General features: G+C 38.0%; 1 protein-coding gene across 4 annotated transcripts in view; it reads left to right on the forward strand.

The window, feature by feature from the left end:
• Positions 1 to 327: 327 nt before the first annotated feature.
• The window catches only part of SLC25A14 (solute carrier family 25 member 14), a 32340-nt gene continuing 18783 nt past the window's right edge, over positions 328 to 13884 (forward strand). For 2 of the 4 annotated variants that reach the window (XM_030807095.1, XM_030807097.1), the window contains exons 1-6: positions 328 to 413; positions 544 to 790; positions 5623 to 5716; positions 7009 to 7156; positions 9715 to 9809; positions 11106 to 11191. In XM_030807095.1, coding sequence (XP_030662955.1) covers positions 716 to 790; positions 5623 to 5716; positions 7009 to 7156; positions 9715 to 9809; positions 11106 to 11191 — 498 coding nt within the window. In that variant the 5' untranslated portion in view covers positions 328 to 413; positions 544 to 715. The remainder of the gene's footprint in view (positions 414 to 543; positions 791 to 5622; positions 5717 to 7008; positions 7157 to 9714; positions 9810 to 11105; positions 11192 to 13884) is intronic. The other 2 variants (XM_030807096.1, XM_003262319.3) reach the window with 2 other exon arrangements.

Genomic DNA, 13884 nt, shown 5'->3' on the forward strand with positions numbered 1-13884 from the left:
TGATACCGGAGCGAGGCCCCTTCCTTTTCTAGTCCTTCCACGCGCCAGGTGGGTGGGTTTCGCGGTGACGAGGCGACATCTCTTTCCCCTCTGGCGAGCACGTTAACTGGGGAAACTGCCAAATTCTCACGCCTTAGCTGCCCTGCCTCCACCTCCCGCAAGTCCGTTTGCCCCTCTAGGCCTCTGCGCCTGCAGTGGTTCTGACCCTCGCCTTTAGAACCCTGCCGCTTCCGCCTCTTATTTCGCGCCTTGTTTTTAGTTTTGGAAGGGGCGGAGTTGAAATGACTGCGCCGCCGTTGCCGAAGCAACGCCTTGGTTACTTCCGTTGGTTTCAATGCTTCCGGGTTGGCGCTGCAGTGGCGTTTCCGACTGTGGGAGCCTCAGCTTCCCAGTCGTCCGATGAGCCCGAGCAGGTGAGGGGGAGCTCCTGGACTTCCAGGCTGGGGAGCGGGGCTGGGCCGCGCCAGGCCGCGCGGGGCCGGGCTGGCCTGGTTCCCGGCCTGGGAGGGGCTTAACGGTCCTCTGGTCTCTCTCTCCCCTCAGCTGAGTCCCTTCCCTGTCTTTCACTCTTCTGGCATCGGTGGTTTTACTTCTTCGATTGAACCCTGCTTCCTCGACCCCCCTGGGAGGCCGCCTCCTTCAGGCGCCTCCCTTCTCTCCACGAGCTCGCTCTGACAGCTGAGGAACTGGCAAGATCCTGCTACCCAGAGGGTGAATGGGTATCTTTCCCGGAATAATCCTAATTTTTCTAAGGGTGAAGTTTGCAACGGCGGCCGTGATTGTAAGCGGAGTAAGCAAACACCTCCATTGTATTAGTGTGAGGGATACTGTTGAAAGATGCTCCCCTTCGGTTTCTACCCCCTGTCACTCCTGAGGTCAAGGCATTGAAGGCATCTATTAAAATGCAGTTCAGTTACTTGATTGGCATGACAGCTGTTATCAACATGAATTAGTTTCTCAGACAGGATAACAGCAGGGACATTTATAGTTTCCTGTCAGTGATTCCTTGTTGTTGTTGTTTTTCCCCCCAGCCTAGAGATGCTTAGCGTTATCATGAACTCTTCCCTTGTCTTCATTCCCTACATCATCGAGTTCTTTGTGTCTTCATTGGAGAAGTCTATCTCTAACCTCAGTGCCAACAAGCATCTTTGTCTGCTGTACTTTGCACCATCCTAAGCTAGTCTCCCTGCCTCTCCCGTTTGTAATGTAATCCACTGTGTTTGCTGCAGCCCTAATAGGCTAAAATGTGGTGGATTTCCTCAAGTCACTTCGTTGTTAAACACACACACACAAAACATGCAGCCCCCTCCTACGCCCCCCACCCCCACCCCTTGTTTTCAAGCCTTTCAACATAACATGCTCCTTATCACACTTCTTGTCTGATACTGTTTCAGTCAACAAGGGAATTCTCTGTTCCAGTTAGTTTCCTTTCTTCTAAGGACAAACCATACTGATGCCTGCTTCTACATGCTGTGCTTGTTCCCACATTTGTGTTTCTGTTCATTCTGTCTCTTCCCTGCCCCTCTCCCTTACCTGCCCTAACCAGGTTGTACCTACTGTCTCTCAAGGTTCAGTTTAGGTTCTCTCACCTCGGCAATTTTCAAATTAGTCAATCCCATGCTGGTTGTAGTCTTTTCTATGCTCCTCTTGCTCTTAAAGTTTGTACTACACAGTTTAGCACTTAATTTTTCTCTAACGCACTACTTTGATTTCTTCCACCAGATTATAATCTCTTGAAAGGCAAGTACTGTATTTTGTACTTTTTTTCCCTGTCCCATCTCATTGGTTATTCAGAAAAGATAGGTTGAATGGTAAATATTGTCTTGGTGCTAGAACGAATATCTATGTTTTTCAAATATGATTATACCCAAAGTGCATTGCAGGTTTGGGCATTTAGCACGCCTTCAATAAATATCTGCTTGGCTCTCCATTGTTACCTTCTGAATCTGAGAATGTCTAATTTCTACTCTTTCTTAAAGGAGAAAGCAGGAGAGGCACCCAGAGTTTCCTGACCAGATCTTGGGAGTAGTATAGGGCAATGTAACTTGTATTGTAGGACATTCTTACTTTCACTCATTAGTCTATCAAATTCTCCGAAGTCAGATCTTCAGAATAAATGTTGGCATTTTGAAGACAATTTTCATTGGTTTCTTTATACAGTAAAAATATTTAGGGTACTATATTTTTATTTTACCTTAGATATGATTACTTTTACCCATATCTGGAGTTAGCCCCTGCAAGTTAAAATAATTTTTAGAGGGCTTGGGGTATTTTACATAAGTAATTCTTTGCAACAAAAGCAAGGGAACAGGGTTCGTAGGCAGAGAACATCTGGGGATCAAGATAGTGTCATACACAGGGTGTGTAGGATTGGCTAGGTCTAGCAAGTTACCTTCCTGGTTTCCCCTGCAATCTTTTATATAAGGGCTGCATACATAGGTAAAGGACGTCACACTGCAAAACCAACTAAGTATTGAATGGATGTGTATTCAATTCTATGCAAGCTATAATGGGGGTTATAAAAAGTACCGTGAGATATAGTATCTTCCCTTGGGGATCTTACTTAGTTAAGAGAGGAAATAACATTGGACATCTTGAAGTTGACCCTCATCCTAGTCATTATTTTTATGCCTGAGATTACGATATAGAAGGGATAAAAGAATGTTCAAAAAATATTGCACACCTGTAGAATAGGTGTGACACAACACGCATGCATGTAGACAACTTTATGTAAAAGACTTGGAGGTTTCAGCTGACAGTTTAATGATTTGATAGTGTGATGTGGCTCCCAAAAAAGTGAGTGCAATTTTAAGCTCTAGCAGTTGAAGTATAATGTGTCAAATGAAGAGAACGATCATGGATATTTAGCTCGAGAAACATGAGATGTAAGAGAACATCATAGCTGTCTTTAAATATTTGAAGGGCTTGCCTAGGGAAAAAAGAATGCATTTGTTGAATATTACCTCCAAAGACTGGGTACAAATTAGAGGAAGACAGACTTTTGGCTCAATATGAGGAGGGAGTGTCTAAAAACAGATCTAATCAAAGATGATCCAGGATTTCTTCATAAGATTTTTTCCTAGCATTGGAATGAAAGAGATTTTACTATCAGATGGGAGTAGGGAAGTCATGATTGTGGCAATGGTGGGTTTTGCCTGTGGTCTCCAGATTTTTGGATTTCATGGGCCAGTAAAATGTAAATGAAAGTGTGGGGCGGGTACACAAATACAGGCTAGTTAGCCTATGCTCCAGGCGTAAGAAGAATGTGATCTGTTAATAATAGACAGTCCCTAAATTAAATACATTTAGCTGAAAAAAAAAAAAAAGGACTAAGTACCCTTATTTTTTTCATTTCGCTCCAGAATTGTGGGAACTTCATTAGGGAACCACTGGGCTAACTGGCCTAAGATTCAGTGACTGGTCTTTCATCTTCCTGCCATATCCTCCCTGTTCCCTGCCTTTCACTGATTCATCATTGCTCCCTGAGCACATTTTCCTTATTAAAGCGCTGGTAGCAAGTTGTGAAGTTCCAATAGAGGCTTTCTGTGTAATACAAAGAGTTGAAAAAAGTTGTAAAGAGAAAGTTTTGGAGAGACAACTTTATGTAAAAGTAGCTGTCTGAAACCTTTAAGACTATTTGGGGCAATCGATACGTTTGTGAATGGAGAGTTAATTTTTTCCTCACAAACTCAAAGAGGGGATATGCCATGGTCTTGCTTTTCCATCTCTCCTCTCACCATATGTGTCATATTTTACTATCAATTCTAGTTGGAAAATGTGGGCATAGCTACAAATGGTGATAAGGTAGTATTTAGTCTTCAAGGCTCCTATTTCCAGCTGCAGTTGATATTCGAAGTGGCTATTCCTACTTTGCTCATTAGAATTCTTTTCAACAACTTTCCCCTAAAAGGGCTATCTATCCCAGACTCTATATGTACTATGCTTGAAAGGAAGCCTCCATAATGATTTTTGTGGCCTGTGACTAAAACATTTAATCAGCATGTTTGCTATCTTCTCTGGAAAATTGTATTTTGCTTAGTTACAGAGAATTCCTTATGTGGAAACAAAGCAAAACCTTTAAAGAGATACTGTGACTCATAGCTGCTAACCCCAGATTGGGCAATGGGAGGGAGGGGTGGGCAGCAAGTAATATCTGTTAAGATGTAAATTTGGGTACTTAAATTTTAAAAAATGTAATAATGATAGTTAACTAACAATTATTGAGCTACGTGCCAGGCACTTTTAAAGGTGTTTCTCATATATTATTTAATTTTCACAACAACCCTATGATATAGTTTTTATTATTAGTTCCATTTTACAGTTCAGAAAGTGGAGGCGTAGAGAGATTAAATAACTTGCCCAAGGTCACAGAACTAGTAAGTGGTGGAGTCAGGAAATGAATCTGGAGTTAGCATTTAAATTTTAACAGTCTGACTTCAGGAGTCTGCATTCCTGAACATAAACCACTTGGAAGTTGCTTTTGAAATTCAGAAGTATACATACTGTGAAGCTCTGAAAAAGGAATATTTGAAAGAAATCTGAGAGTCCATGCTAATAACAGATACTACTTTCAGGTGGACCAGGATTTAGTAGGCAATGCCTAGAGCAGTTCTTAAGTGTGGAAGCATCAGCGTTATTTGGGATCTTGCAAATTCTCAGGGCCATACCACCAATCAGAAACTCTGGGGGAGAGGCCCAACAATCTATGGTTTAATAGACCTTCTAGATGATTCTAATACATGCTAAAATTTGCAAAACTTAGAGGCCAGAGCTGTGGAAAAAATAAAATTCAAGAGAGAACAAGCTGAAAGTGGCAGAAAAAGAGAGTAAAGCTGAAAAGATTGATGATGACAGGTCTAACGGGGGTGGGATAGGGAAGGAGAAAAGGGAGGCTGGGAGCAGAATACGTTGTTAAAGAACTAGAACATAAAAAGAAAAACAGTATTTATATGTGTGTGTTTTAAAAGGTCAAGAGGAAGGAAAAGGAGATCCACTAGATGGATGTACGTTAATGTCAGAGGGAAGAGAGACATCATATTGCTATCATTCCTTTGGGCACTAGAAGGAAGGTGAAAAGATTCTTAGCTCAGCCTGGGCCTAGTTGGGGGGACAAAGTTATATATAGATAGAAACCCTATAGTGGAGAGATAGGAGGGCTAAGAATATGAGAGAGTAGTAGTGTGAGCCTGTGCTTTGCACCTGAATCAAGCTAACTGAATACCATGAACTGCTTTTATGAGATGCCTCAGCCTTTATAATTTGAATTCCGGGTTCCTTCATTTGTAATTATCTAGTTGAATGTCAAAGCTGGGCGTGCTGGATGGACCGAAGCCTCTTCTCTGGGTGGGGATGAATATAACATTAAAGAAACTGGAGAGAATGAAGGGCACAGGTCAATCTCTGAGTGAATCACACGCCTACCCCTACAAAATGTCAGTAAAGAACAAACTCATGATCATCCAGCACATAAAACAGGATCCCCCATTTTGTGTCATTCCACTTGGTGGGGTTTTTCCTCTACATCTGTTTTATTTGCCAATTTTGTTTATCTAAATTATATGATCAGATGCTAACAAATGCTCCTCACTCTTGTGCCTTGTTCTGATTTGTGTTTATTTTTAGCACCAGAAAAGTACCACTGTAAGTCATGAGATGTCTGGTCTGAATTGGAAACCCTTTGTATATGGCGGCCTTGCCTCTATCGTGGCTGAGTTTGGTAAGAATGTGAGAAATGACAAATCTGCATTATACGGTATAGATGGTAGCTTATGATGATGGTTATTTTTGGTGAAAGCTAGATAAAAAATAAGAAGCTCGCCTTATTTTGAAAATTGTCTCAAAGCCATGAAGTAATATTTCAGAGAATGTACTACTGATGGTATGGCAGGTGAGTTAAGAAAAGTCAAACTGAAGAAAGCTTTTTTGGTAGTTTAGTGATTTGTTAATTTGCTAGGCTTAAGTAAAATACATGAATATATAGAGGGAGTTGATATGTCATAAGGGTTTTTGCTATATTTCTGTATTAATAGTCTTTTATACTAAATTATAAGTTTATTTGTACTGAAAGTCCTTTTTTTAAACCTCTGTCCCATTTTAGAAGAAAATGTACTAACAAGACCAAACAAGATTCTCTTCTACATGATTTTAATTTTGAAATATTTTTAGATTGTCGTTTTTTCATCTTCCAGATGTTCTCTTTTCTAAACTATTCATAAATGACTACTGACCTTCTTGGCATATCCTGTGGTGTTGTGATATTCGGGTCATCAGTGACCAGAGCTACCTAATCACCTTGTTCGTTTTACACCCTGAAATATCTTTTGTCAATGTGATGACCACTTCTGTTTGTTGATGTAAAAGGTTTGGTTAAAGAAATTCCCCCCCCCAAGCACTCTGCTGGTATTAGTCCTGAATTACCTAAGGGACCAGGATGAGTAGAACCAAATAAGACTTTGCCATTATCTTTCATAATATTAGGGGACTATTTGTTTCTTGTAAACAGATAAAAGAAAAGCCCACAAAACTTTGTAACACTATGTAAGAGCGTCTGGAGCAGCAATCCCATGCTTTCCTATCTTTGTGAAAATTTGGGGAGATTTTATGAGACACAGAGGTGGGGAGACTTGGGGTGGGAAGGGGCAGGAGGGAGACTGATAAATGCCAGATTGTATGTTACAGATGAAATAAAAAACAACAATTATTTTGCATTTATAATAGGGCAATCTGAAAGCATTTTATTATATTACAGTTTGAAGTATATTGTGGGTCAATTGGTGCTGCCTATGTATAGTATAGTGCATTTTTCACTTACCACATGCAACTCTTGTCTTCTGACAGTGGTATTCTACTAAAGCTCTTCTATGTGTTATAAAAAGGACTTTGTCTTAGGATTCAAATATTGTCCTTGGCTTATATTTAGCAACAACTTAACTGTGATTCTTTGGACATTTATGAGTGTGTTCATAAATGTCCAAATGAGTGGACATTTATGAGTGTGTTCCTTTATAGGGACTTTCCCTGTGGACCTTACCAAAACACGACTTCAGGTTCAAGGCCAAAGCATTGATGCCCGTTTCAAAGAGATAAAATATAGAGGGATGTTCCATGCGCTGTTTCGCATCTGTAAAGAGGAAGGTGTACTGGCTCTCTATTCAGGGTGAGACTGGTTCTTTCTTTATATCATTAACAGAAATGCTTTTTAAAGAAGCCATAGTTTTCAGCTGTCTGATAGTTTGTGTCCGTTTCATATTCACCATTTTAACTTGTAATTCAGTATTGATATGCCAGTTTATATTTCTCCTGCTTGTAAGTTTTGAACTTTGGATTTTGTGTTCATTTGGTTGTAAGTGATAATAACATTTTAAAATGGATATATCGTTGCAGCATAGACTTTCTGTGGATTTCCCGAGAGTCACTAATAACCACTGTTAATAACAGCACCAATTAATTATATATATTTTTGTGATATCCCTCCTGAGTTGGCAAATTCTGACTTCCTTTAAAATTTTTCTCTTTGAAAAAATATTATTCTTGCAGTTTAAACAGAAAGTGCATAATGAGAGAGAGGGAGACCCATCTTTATCATCACCTTTTGATTAGCCATAAGTTTGTGGTTTACTGTCTAGTTTGTAGTTCATCTGTTGCCAGTTTCCTAGGCACTCCTGCATCTAGGCTACCAGTTTATTACTCAGAGAATAGACATCAATTTTATCGTTAAACTATGTTACATCGTTAAACTATGTTAGACTTAATTTAAAAGGTAATTTTCTTGGGAGAAAAATCAAGTAGTGTATCCTGAAGCATCCTGAAGATGATCCGCTATCCTGATTTGTGGATCATCTGTTTCACCTTGTTCTTTCATCAGCATGGATCATCACAAGATATTTTCTGATAGCAAGCAATAAAGTCAGAAATATGCATATTTAGTCATCATTTAAAAATCCTAACCATTTGAGCTGCTGCTGTCTTTCTATTTATACCTCCTACAGTATAGTTCTGCAATTTGGAAGAATCCCAAAGGAGGTATGAATGAGAATGTCTCCAGTTTAAAGGAGAACTTAAATAGGGTGGAATTTTGGCTCTAGTACCTCCTTGTTGATGTGATTAAAGACATATCTGCAACTGTTAGGAAGTAGAGGTTGATTTTTAAAAAAAAATCTTTATTAGGTGAGCAATGATGTATAATTCTTTTTATACATTGCTGGATTCAATTTACCAATATTTTCTTAAGGAGTTTTGCATCTAAGTTCATGAGAGACATTAGTCTGTGGTTTTCCTTTTTTGTACTGTTTTTGTCTGGTTTTCGTATCAGGGTAATACTAGCCAAAATAAGTTGGGAAGCATTCCCTCTTCTGTTTTCTGGAAGGAACTGTGTAAGTTTAGCGTTAATTTTTAAAATGTTTTGTAGAATTCCCCAGTGAAATTATCTGGGGCTGACTATTTCTTTTTGGGGAACATTTAAATTCAGAATGCAAATTCTTTAAGGTTATCATAGTTTGGGGTGCTATAACAAAATAACATAGACTGGGTGACTTATAAACAATTGGAATTTATTTCTCACAGTTCTGGAAGCAGGAAATCTGAGATCAGGGTGCCAGTATGGTCAGGTTCTGCTGAGGTCTCTTTTCTGGGTTGCAGACTGCCAAGACTTCTCATTGTATCCTCACATGGCAGAAAGAGTGAGGGAGCTCTCTGGGATCCCTTTTATAAGGGCACTAATCCTGTTCATGAGGGCTTTACCCTCATGACCTAATCACCTCCTATTACTATCATATTGCGGGTTAGGATTTTAAGATCTTGATTTGGGGACGATACAAACATTCAGTCCATTGCAATGAGTATGAGTTTTATTCAGATTATTTGTTTTATCTAGTTGAGTTTTGGTAGCTTGTGGTTTTCAAGGAATTTGTCCATTTCTTCTAAGGTGTTGAATTTATGAGTATAAAGTTGTTTATACCATACTCTTATTGTCCTTTTAATGGCTGCAGGAATTGTAGTGCTAGTCCTTGTTTCATTTCTTATTTGCATCTTCTCTCTTTTTATCTTTGTGAGTCTTACTAGAGGTTTATCAATTTTGTTGATTTTTTTTTTAAAGAGCCAACTTTTTGTTTCATTGATTTTTCTCTATTTTCCTATTTTCAATTTCATTGATTTGTGCTTTTTATTATTTTCTTTTGCTTGCTTTGGGTTTATTTTGCTCTTCTTTTTCTAGTTTCTTGAGGTAGGAGCATAAATTATTGATTTGAGACTCTGCCCCCCCTTTTCTTTTAAATGTAAGCATTTCATGCTATAAATTTCCCTCAGCACTGCTTTGGCTGCATCTCATACATTTTAATAGGTTGAATTTTGTTGTCATTTAGACCTGTGAATTAAAAAAAATTTCCTTTGACAGTCACTTGTTCTGACCAATAGATTGTTTGGATATATGTTGTTTAATTTCTAAATGTTTGAGGATTTTTCTTATTGATTTCTGGTTTGATTCCATTATTGTCAGATAACATTGTATATGATTTCAGTTCTTTTAAATTTGTTCAGGTTGGTTTTATGACCCAGAATATTCAGTTTCTTGCTGAGTGTTTCATGAGTGCTTGAAAAAAGTCATATTCTGCTGTTGTTGGGTGGAATGAGATGGGTAGTGCAAATAAGTAGGCTGTCTAGATATGTATAATCTGCAAATACATGTTGAGAATAACTTTTTTACTTTTTTTTTTTCAGAATTGCTCCTGCGTTGCTAAGACAAGCATCATATGGCACCATTAAAATTGGGATTTACCAAAGCTTGAAGCGCTTATTCGTAGAACGTTTAGAAGGTCAGTATACTCACCCTCTTTTGAGGTGATACTCAAAGGTATTGTTGAAATCATGCTTAGTGAGAAATGTTGGTCATGAGGTGCCTGAGAATGGAGGAGAGTCACTGCAAAGACAAAGTGAGCTTGTTCTAACTTGGAATAAATTTTTGCAGAGGTGATATATGAATTAGAGACCCGTTCTTCAAATTTGTCCCTTTTCCTATCAACAAAAAAGGCACGTGATCATCCCAAAAGAAACATGGAACAATCTTGTCCAGAAAATTAATGCTATCTTCATCAATAAGGGGAATTCAACTGTAAGGCATTTTCTAGCTGGCAATTTTGATAAGCTTTTATTAGGCGGAATAATTTTAGGCTATTTTCTAAATTCTGATGTACCTATGGCGACCTTATGCATATTCAGCATTATCATATATCTGTTTGCTGCTGTGGCATTTTCCATCATGATACTACACTAAATGGTTATTTTACCACAGGCCTGGGGCTGTTGGATGTTTGGGGACAGCTGGAAAGCCTTTCGGTTAGTAATGTCCTTTGAATCACTTTATTGTCCTAAAATCAACTTTTTCTGAGGACTTTTTTTGGGGATTGTGAAGGGTTCTCTTCCACCTCTTTCTGAAATATTTTTCTTTCATAGATTCTTCACTCGGGTTTATTTAGTTTCTATTTGTGGGGTCTTCATGGTGTGAAGGAGCGGTACAGATTGAATTTCACTATAGAACAATGTGCTCTGTGGTTTCTGTTCTTTTTTCTCACTGAGGAGATTTACTTCTAAATGATTGCTTTTTCATATTTGACTACAGAAATCTTTTGTAAATTAACAGAGGCTAGGAGAGATCTCAGGCCTATGAAAATTAATATTCAGATAAGTTTTTTGTATTAGACATAAGATTTTCTCTTTTAACATTCAGTTCCTGAATCTTTAGAGTTGATGATTACCCAGAAAAAGACTTAAAAAGTATGTTCTTTAGATGTTTGAAAAGGTCGAAGGGGAAATACCACCTTCTGAATTCGTGTGTGGGATACTGATAGTTATGTAGAAGAAAAGGATGTGTTCCAGTGTCCTTTAGAAATAATGATGTTTTTAGAAATGATTTATATTTTACAAGTTTTAATATATTTTAGCACTGAATTGAGATCTAGAAATATTTGAGTTTCTTTATTTTCCTAAGCTTTTTGGTTCATTTCTAAAGTCATCTCTCTAACCAAGTTTCCCTTCCTCCAGTAAGTCAGTACTGTGTTCTCAAACTGGTGCCTAATACGAGCAGACCTTTCTTTTTCTTTTCCTTTTCACAGATGAAACTCTTTTAATTAATATGATCTGTGGGGTGGTGTCAGGAGTGATATCTTCCACTATAGCCAATCCTACCGATGTTCTAAAGGTAAGAGAGATACAGTATGATTTGAAAGGAGCATAAGGTTTGAGTCAGATTTGGGTTCAGAGTACCACTCTGTCACTTGCCAGCTGTAGAACCTTGGGCAAATCAGTTAACTGCATTAAGCCTCAATTTCATCATTTGAAAAACGAATATAATACAGTGTTTATAACATAGAGTTGTAAAGGATTAGTGATTATATATAAACCGCCTATCATTGTACTTGGTGTAGTAGATGCTCAATAAATGGCAGTCAATTTATTATGATATGTGTTAATCCACTGGTCTTCACACTGGGGTATGCAAGACCCTATAGGTTCTTTCCAAAGGCTATGCAGTTTTATAGGAATCAATTTCCAGATCTCTTACATCCATTTGTACTCCATCCTAAAACTGGTATGAGAATGAATCTGTTCATAATAGCCGTTACTCAATTTTACAAAAGAAAGGTACGTCCCCACCTATTCTAAATCTTGGTATGGTATGTTGACCTGTGGTATAACCTGGGATGCCAAACAGAGGGGTAAATTGAAATACAGTTTTTGGAGAAGCCTACTTTAGTAACTAATTTGGGTACCTTAAGTCTGTAATGCCTCTGTCTTTCCCTGTCTTATTAATATTTCTATTCAGGGTGAGATTTGGCTTTAAAAATGGTATATTTTGGCCTGTATTGGAACATTCTGAATTCAGAACCAGAACAGTATAGGTTGGTGGTGCTGACTTGTTAAGAGTATAATTGGATTTCTTTAAGGTTTTTTCAAGTCACAGACTGAAACATTTCTTTTAATATAAATTTTCATTTTATTTCATAAAATGGTAAATATTTTCTACTTATTAACGTATTTAAACTTATGATTAGTTAAAAGCACTAAATATAGGATTAAAATAAGTGAGGGGAACCCAAAGTTTTAAAAAATTATTTTAAAATTATTTTAAGGGGATTGCAAGAAAAAAGTAAGAGGACACATGCTTTTTTAAATTTGACTACTAGTGAAACCACAAGTGGCTAGGTTAGCAAAGGAGAGATCTGTTTATTGCAATTCAGAGAGGGGTTTGAGAACTGAGAGAAAGACATGAAAAACAACACACATGAAATAAACCACTGGTGGTTGATGGATAAAAATATGAGACAGTCTTTCTGGACTAAAATGATATTAATTTACAGAATGTTTATATCATTTTAGATTTACAGAACAATTTTTTTTTCCCAACGTTTAGATTCAGGGAGTACGTGTGCAGGTTTATTACATGGGTATGTATATTGTATGATGCTGAGGTTTGGGATATGAATGATCCCATCACCCAGATAGTGAGCACAGTACCCAACAGTTTTTCAACCCTTGTCCCCCTCCTTCTCTCCCCCCTCTATTATTCCCTGGTGTCTATTGTTGCCATCTTTGTCCACGAGTATGCAATATTTAGCTCCCACTTATAAGTGAGAACATGCTATATTTGGTTTTCTGTTCCTGCATTCATTCATTTAGCATAATGGCCTCTAGCTCAATCCATGTTGCTGCAAAGGACATGATTTTGTTCTTTTTTATGACTGCATAGTATTCCATGGTGTATATGTACCACATTTTCTTTATCCAACGTTGGTGGGCACCTAGGTTGATTCCATGTCTTTGCTATTGTGAATAGTGCTGTGCTGAACATAGGAGTGTATGTGTCTTTTTGGTAGAATTATTTATTTTCTTTTGGATATATACTCAGTAATGGGATTGCTGGGTTGAATGGTAGCCCTCTGTTTTAAGTTCCTTGAGAAGTCTCCAAACTGCTTTCCAAAGTGGCTGAACTAATTTACATTCCCACCAATGGTGTCTAAGCATTCCCTTTTCTCTGCAGCCTCGCCAGCATCTGTTGTTTTTACTTTTTAATAATAACCATTCTGACTGGTCTGAGATGGTATCTTGTTGTGGTTTTGATTTACATTTCTCTGATGATTAGTGATATTGTGCATCTTTTCATGTTTGTTGGCTGCTTGTATGTCTTCTTTTGAGAAGTGTCCGTTCATGTCTTTTGCCTACTTTTTAATAGAGTTATTTGGTTTTTGCTTGTTGAATTAAATTCCTTATAGATGCTCGATACCAGATTTTCATCAGATGCATAGTTTGTGAATATTTTCTCCCATTCTGTAGGTTGTCGCTTTACTCTGTTGGTAGTTTCTTTTGTTGTGAAGAAGATATTTAGTTTAATCAGGTCCCACTTGTCAATTTTTTGTTTTGTTGCAATTGCTTTTGATGACTTAGTCATAAATTATTTCCCAAGGCCAATGCCCAGAATGGCATTTCCTAGGTTTTCTTTTAGGATTCTTATAATTTGAGGTCTTACATTTAAATCTTTAATCTGTCTTGAGTTAATTTTTGTATATGGTGAAAGGTAGGGGCCCAGTTTTATTCTTCTGCATATAGCTAGTCAGCTATCCCAGCACCATTTATTGAATAGGGAGTCCTTTCCTCATGCTTATTTTTGTTGACTTAGAACAAGTATTTATGAAGAGAATTTAATTGGAGAGCTCCTTGTTCCTCTTACTCTCAGCAGACAACCCCCCCTCCTATGGCCTGGCCTTATACCTCTCAATTTCGTGTCCTTTCTACCTTACAGGTGTAAACTTACTTCCATCTATACCCATCCTTATCTTGTCTTACTGTAGTGGTTTTCCAGACCAGACCAGTATTACCTGGGAACTTGTTAGAAAT

This window comes from Nomascus leucogenys, chromosome X (genome assembly GCF_006542625.1).
Source record: "Nomascus leucogenys isolate Asia chromosome X, Asia_NLE_v1, whole genome shotgun sequence".
NCBI classification, from domain to species: domain Eukaryota; kingdom Metazoa; phylum Chordata; class Mammalia; order Primates; family Hylobatidae; genus Nomascus; species Nomascus leucogenys.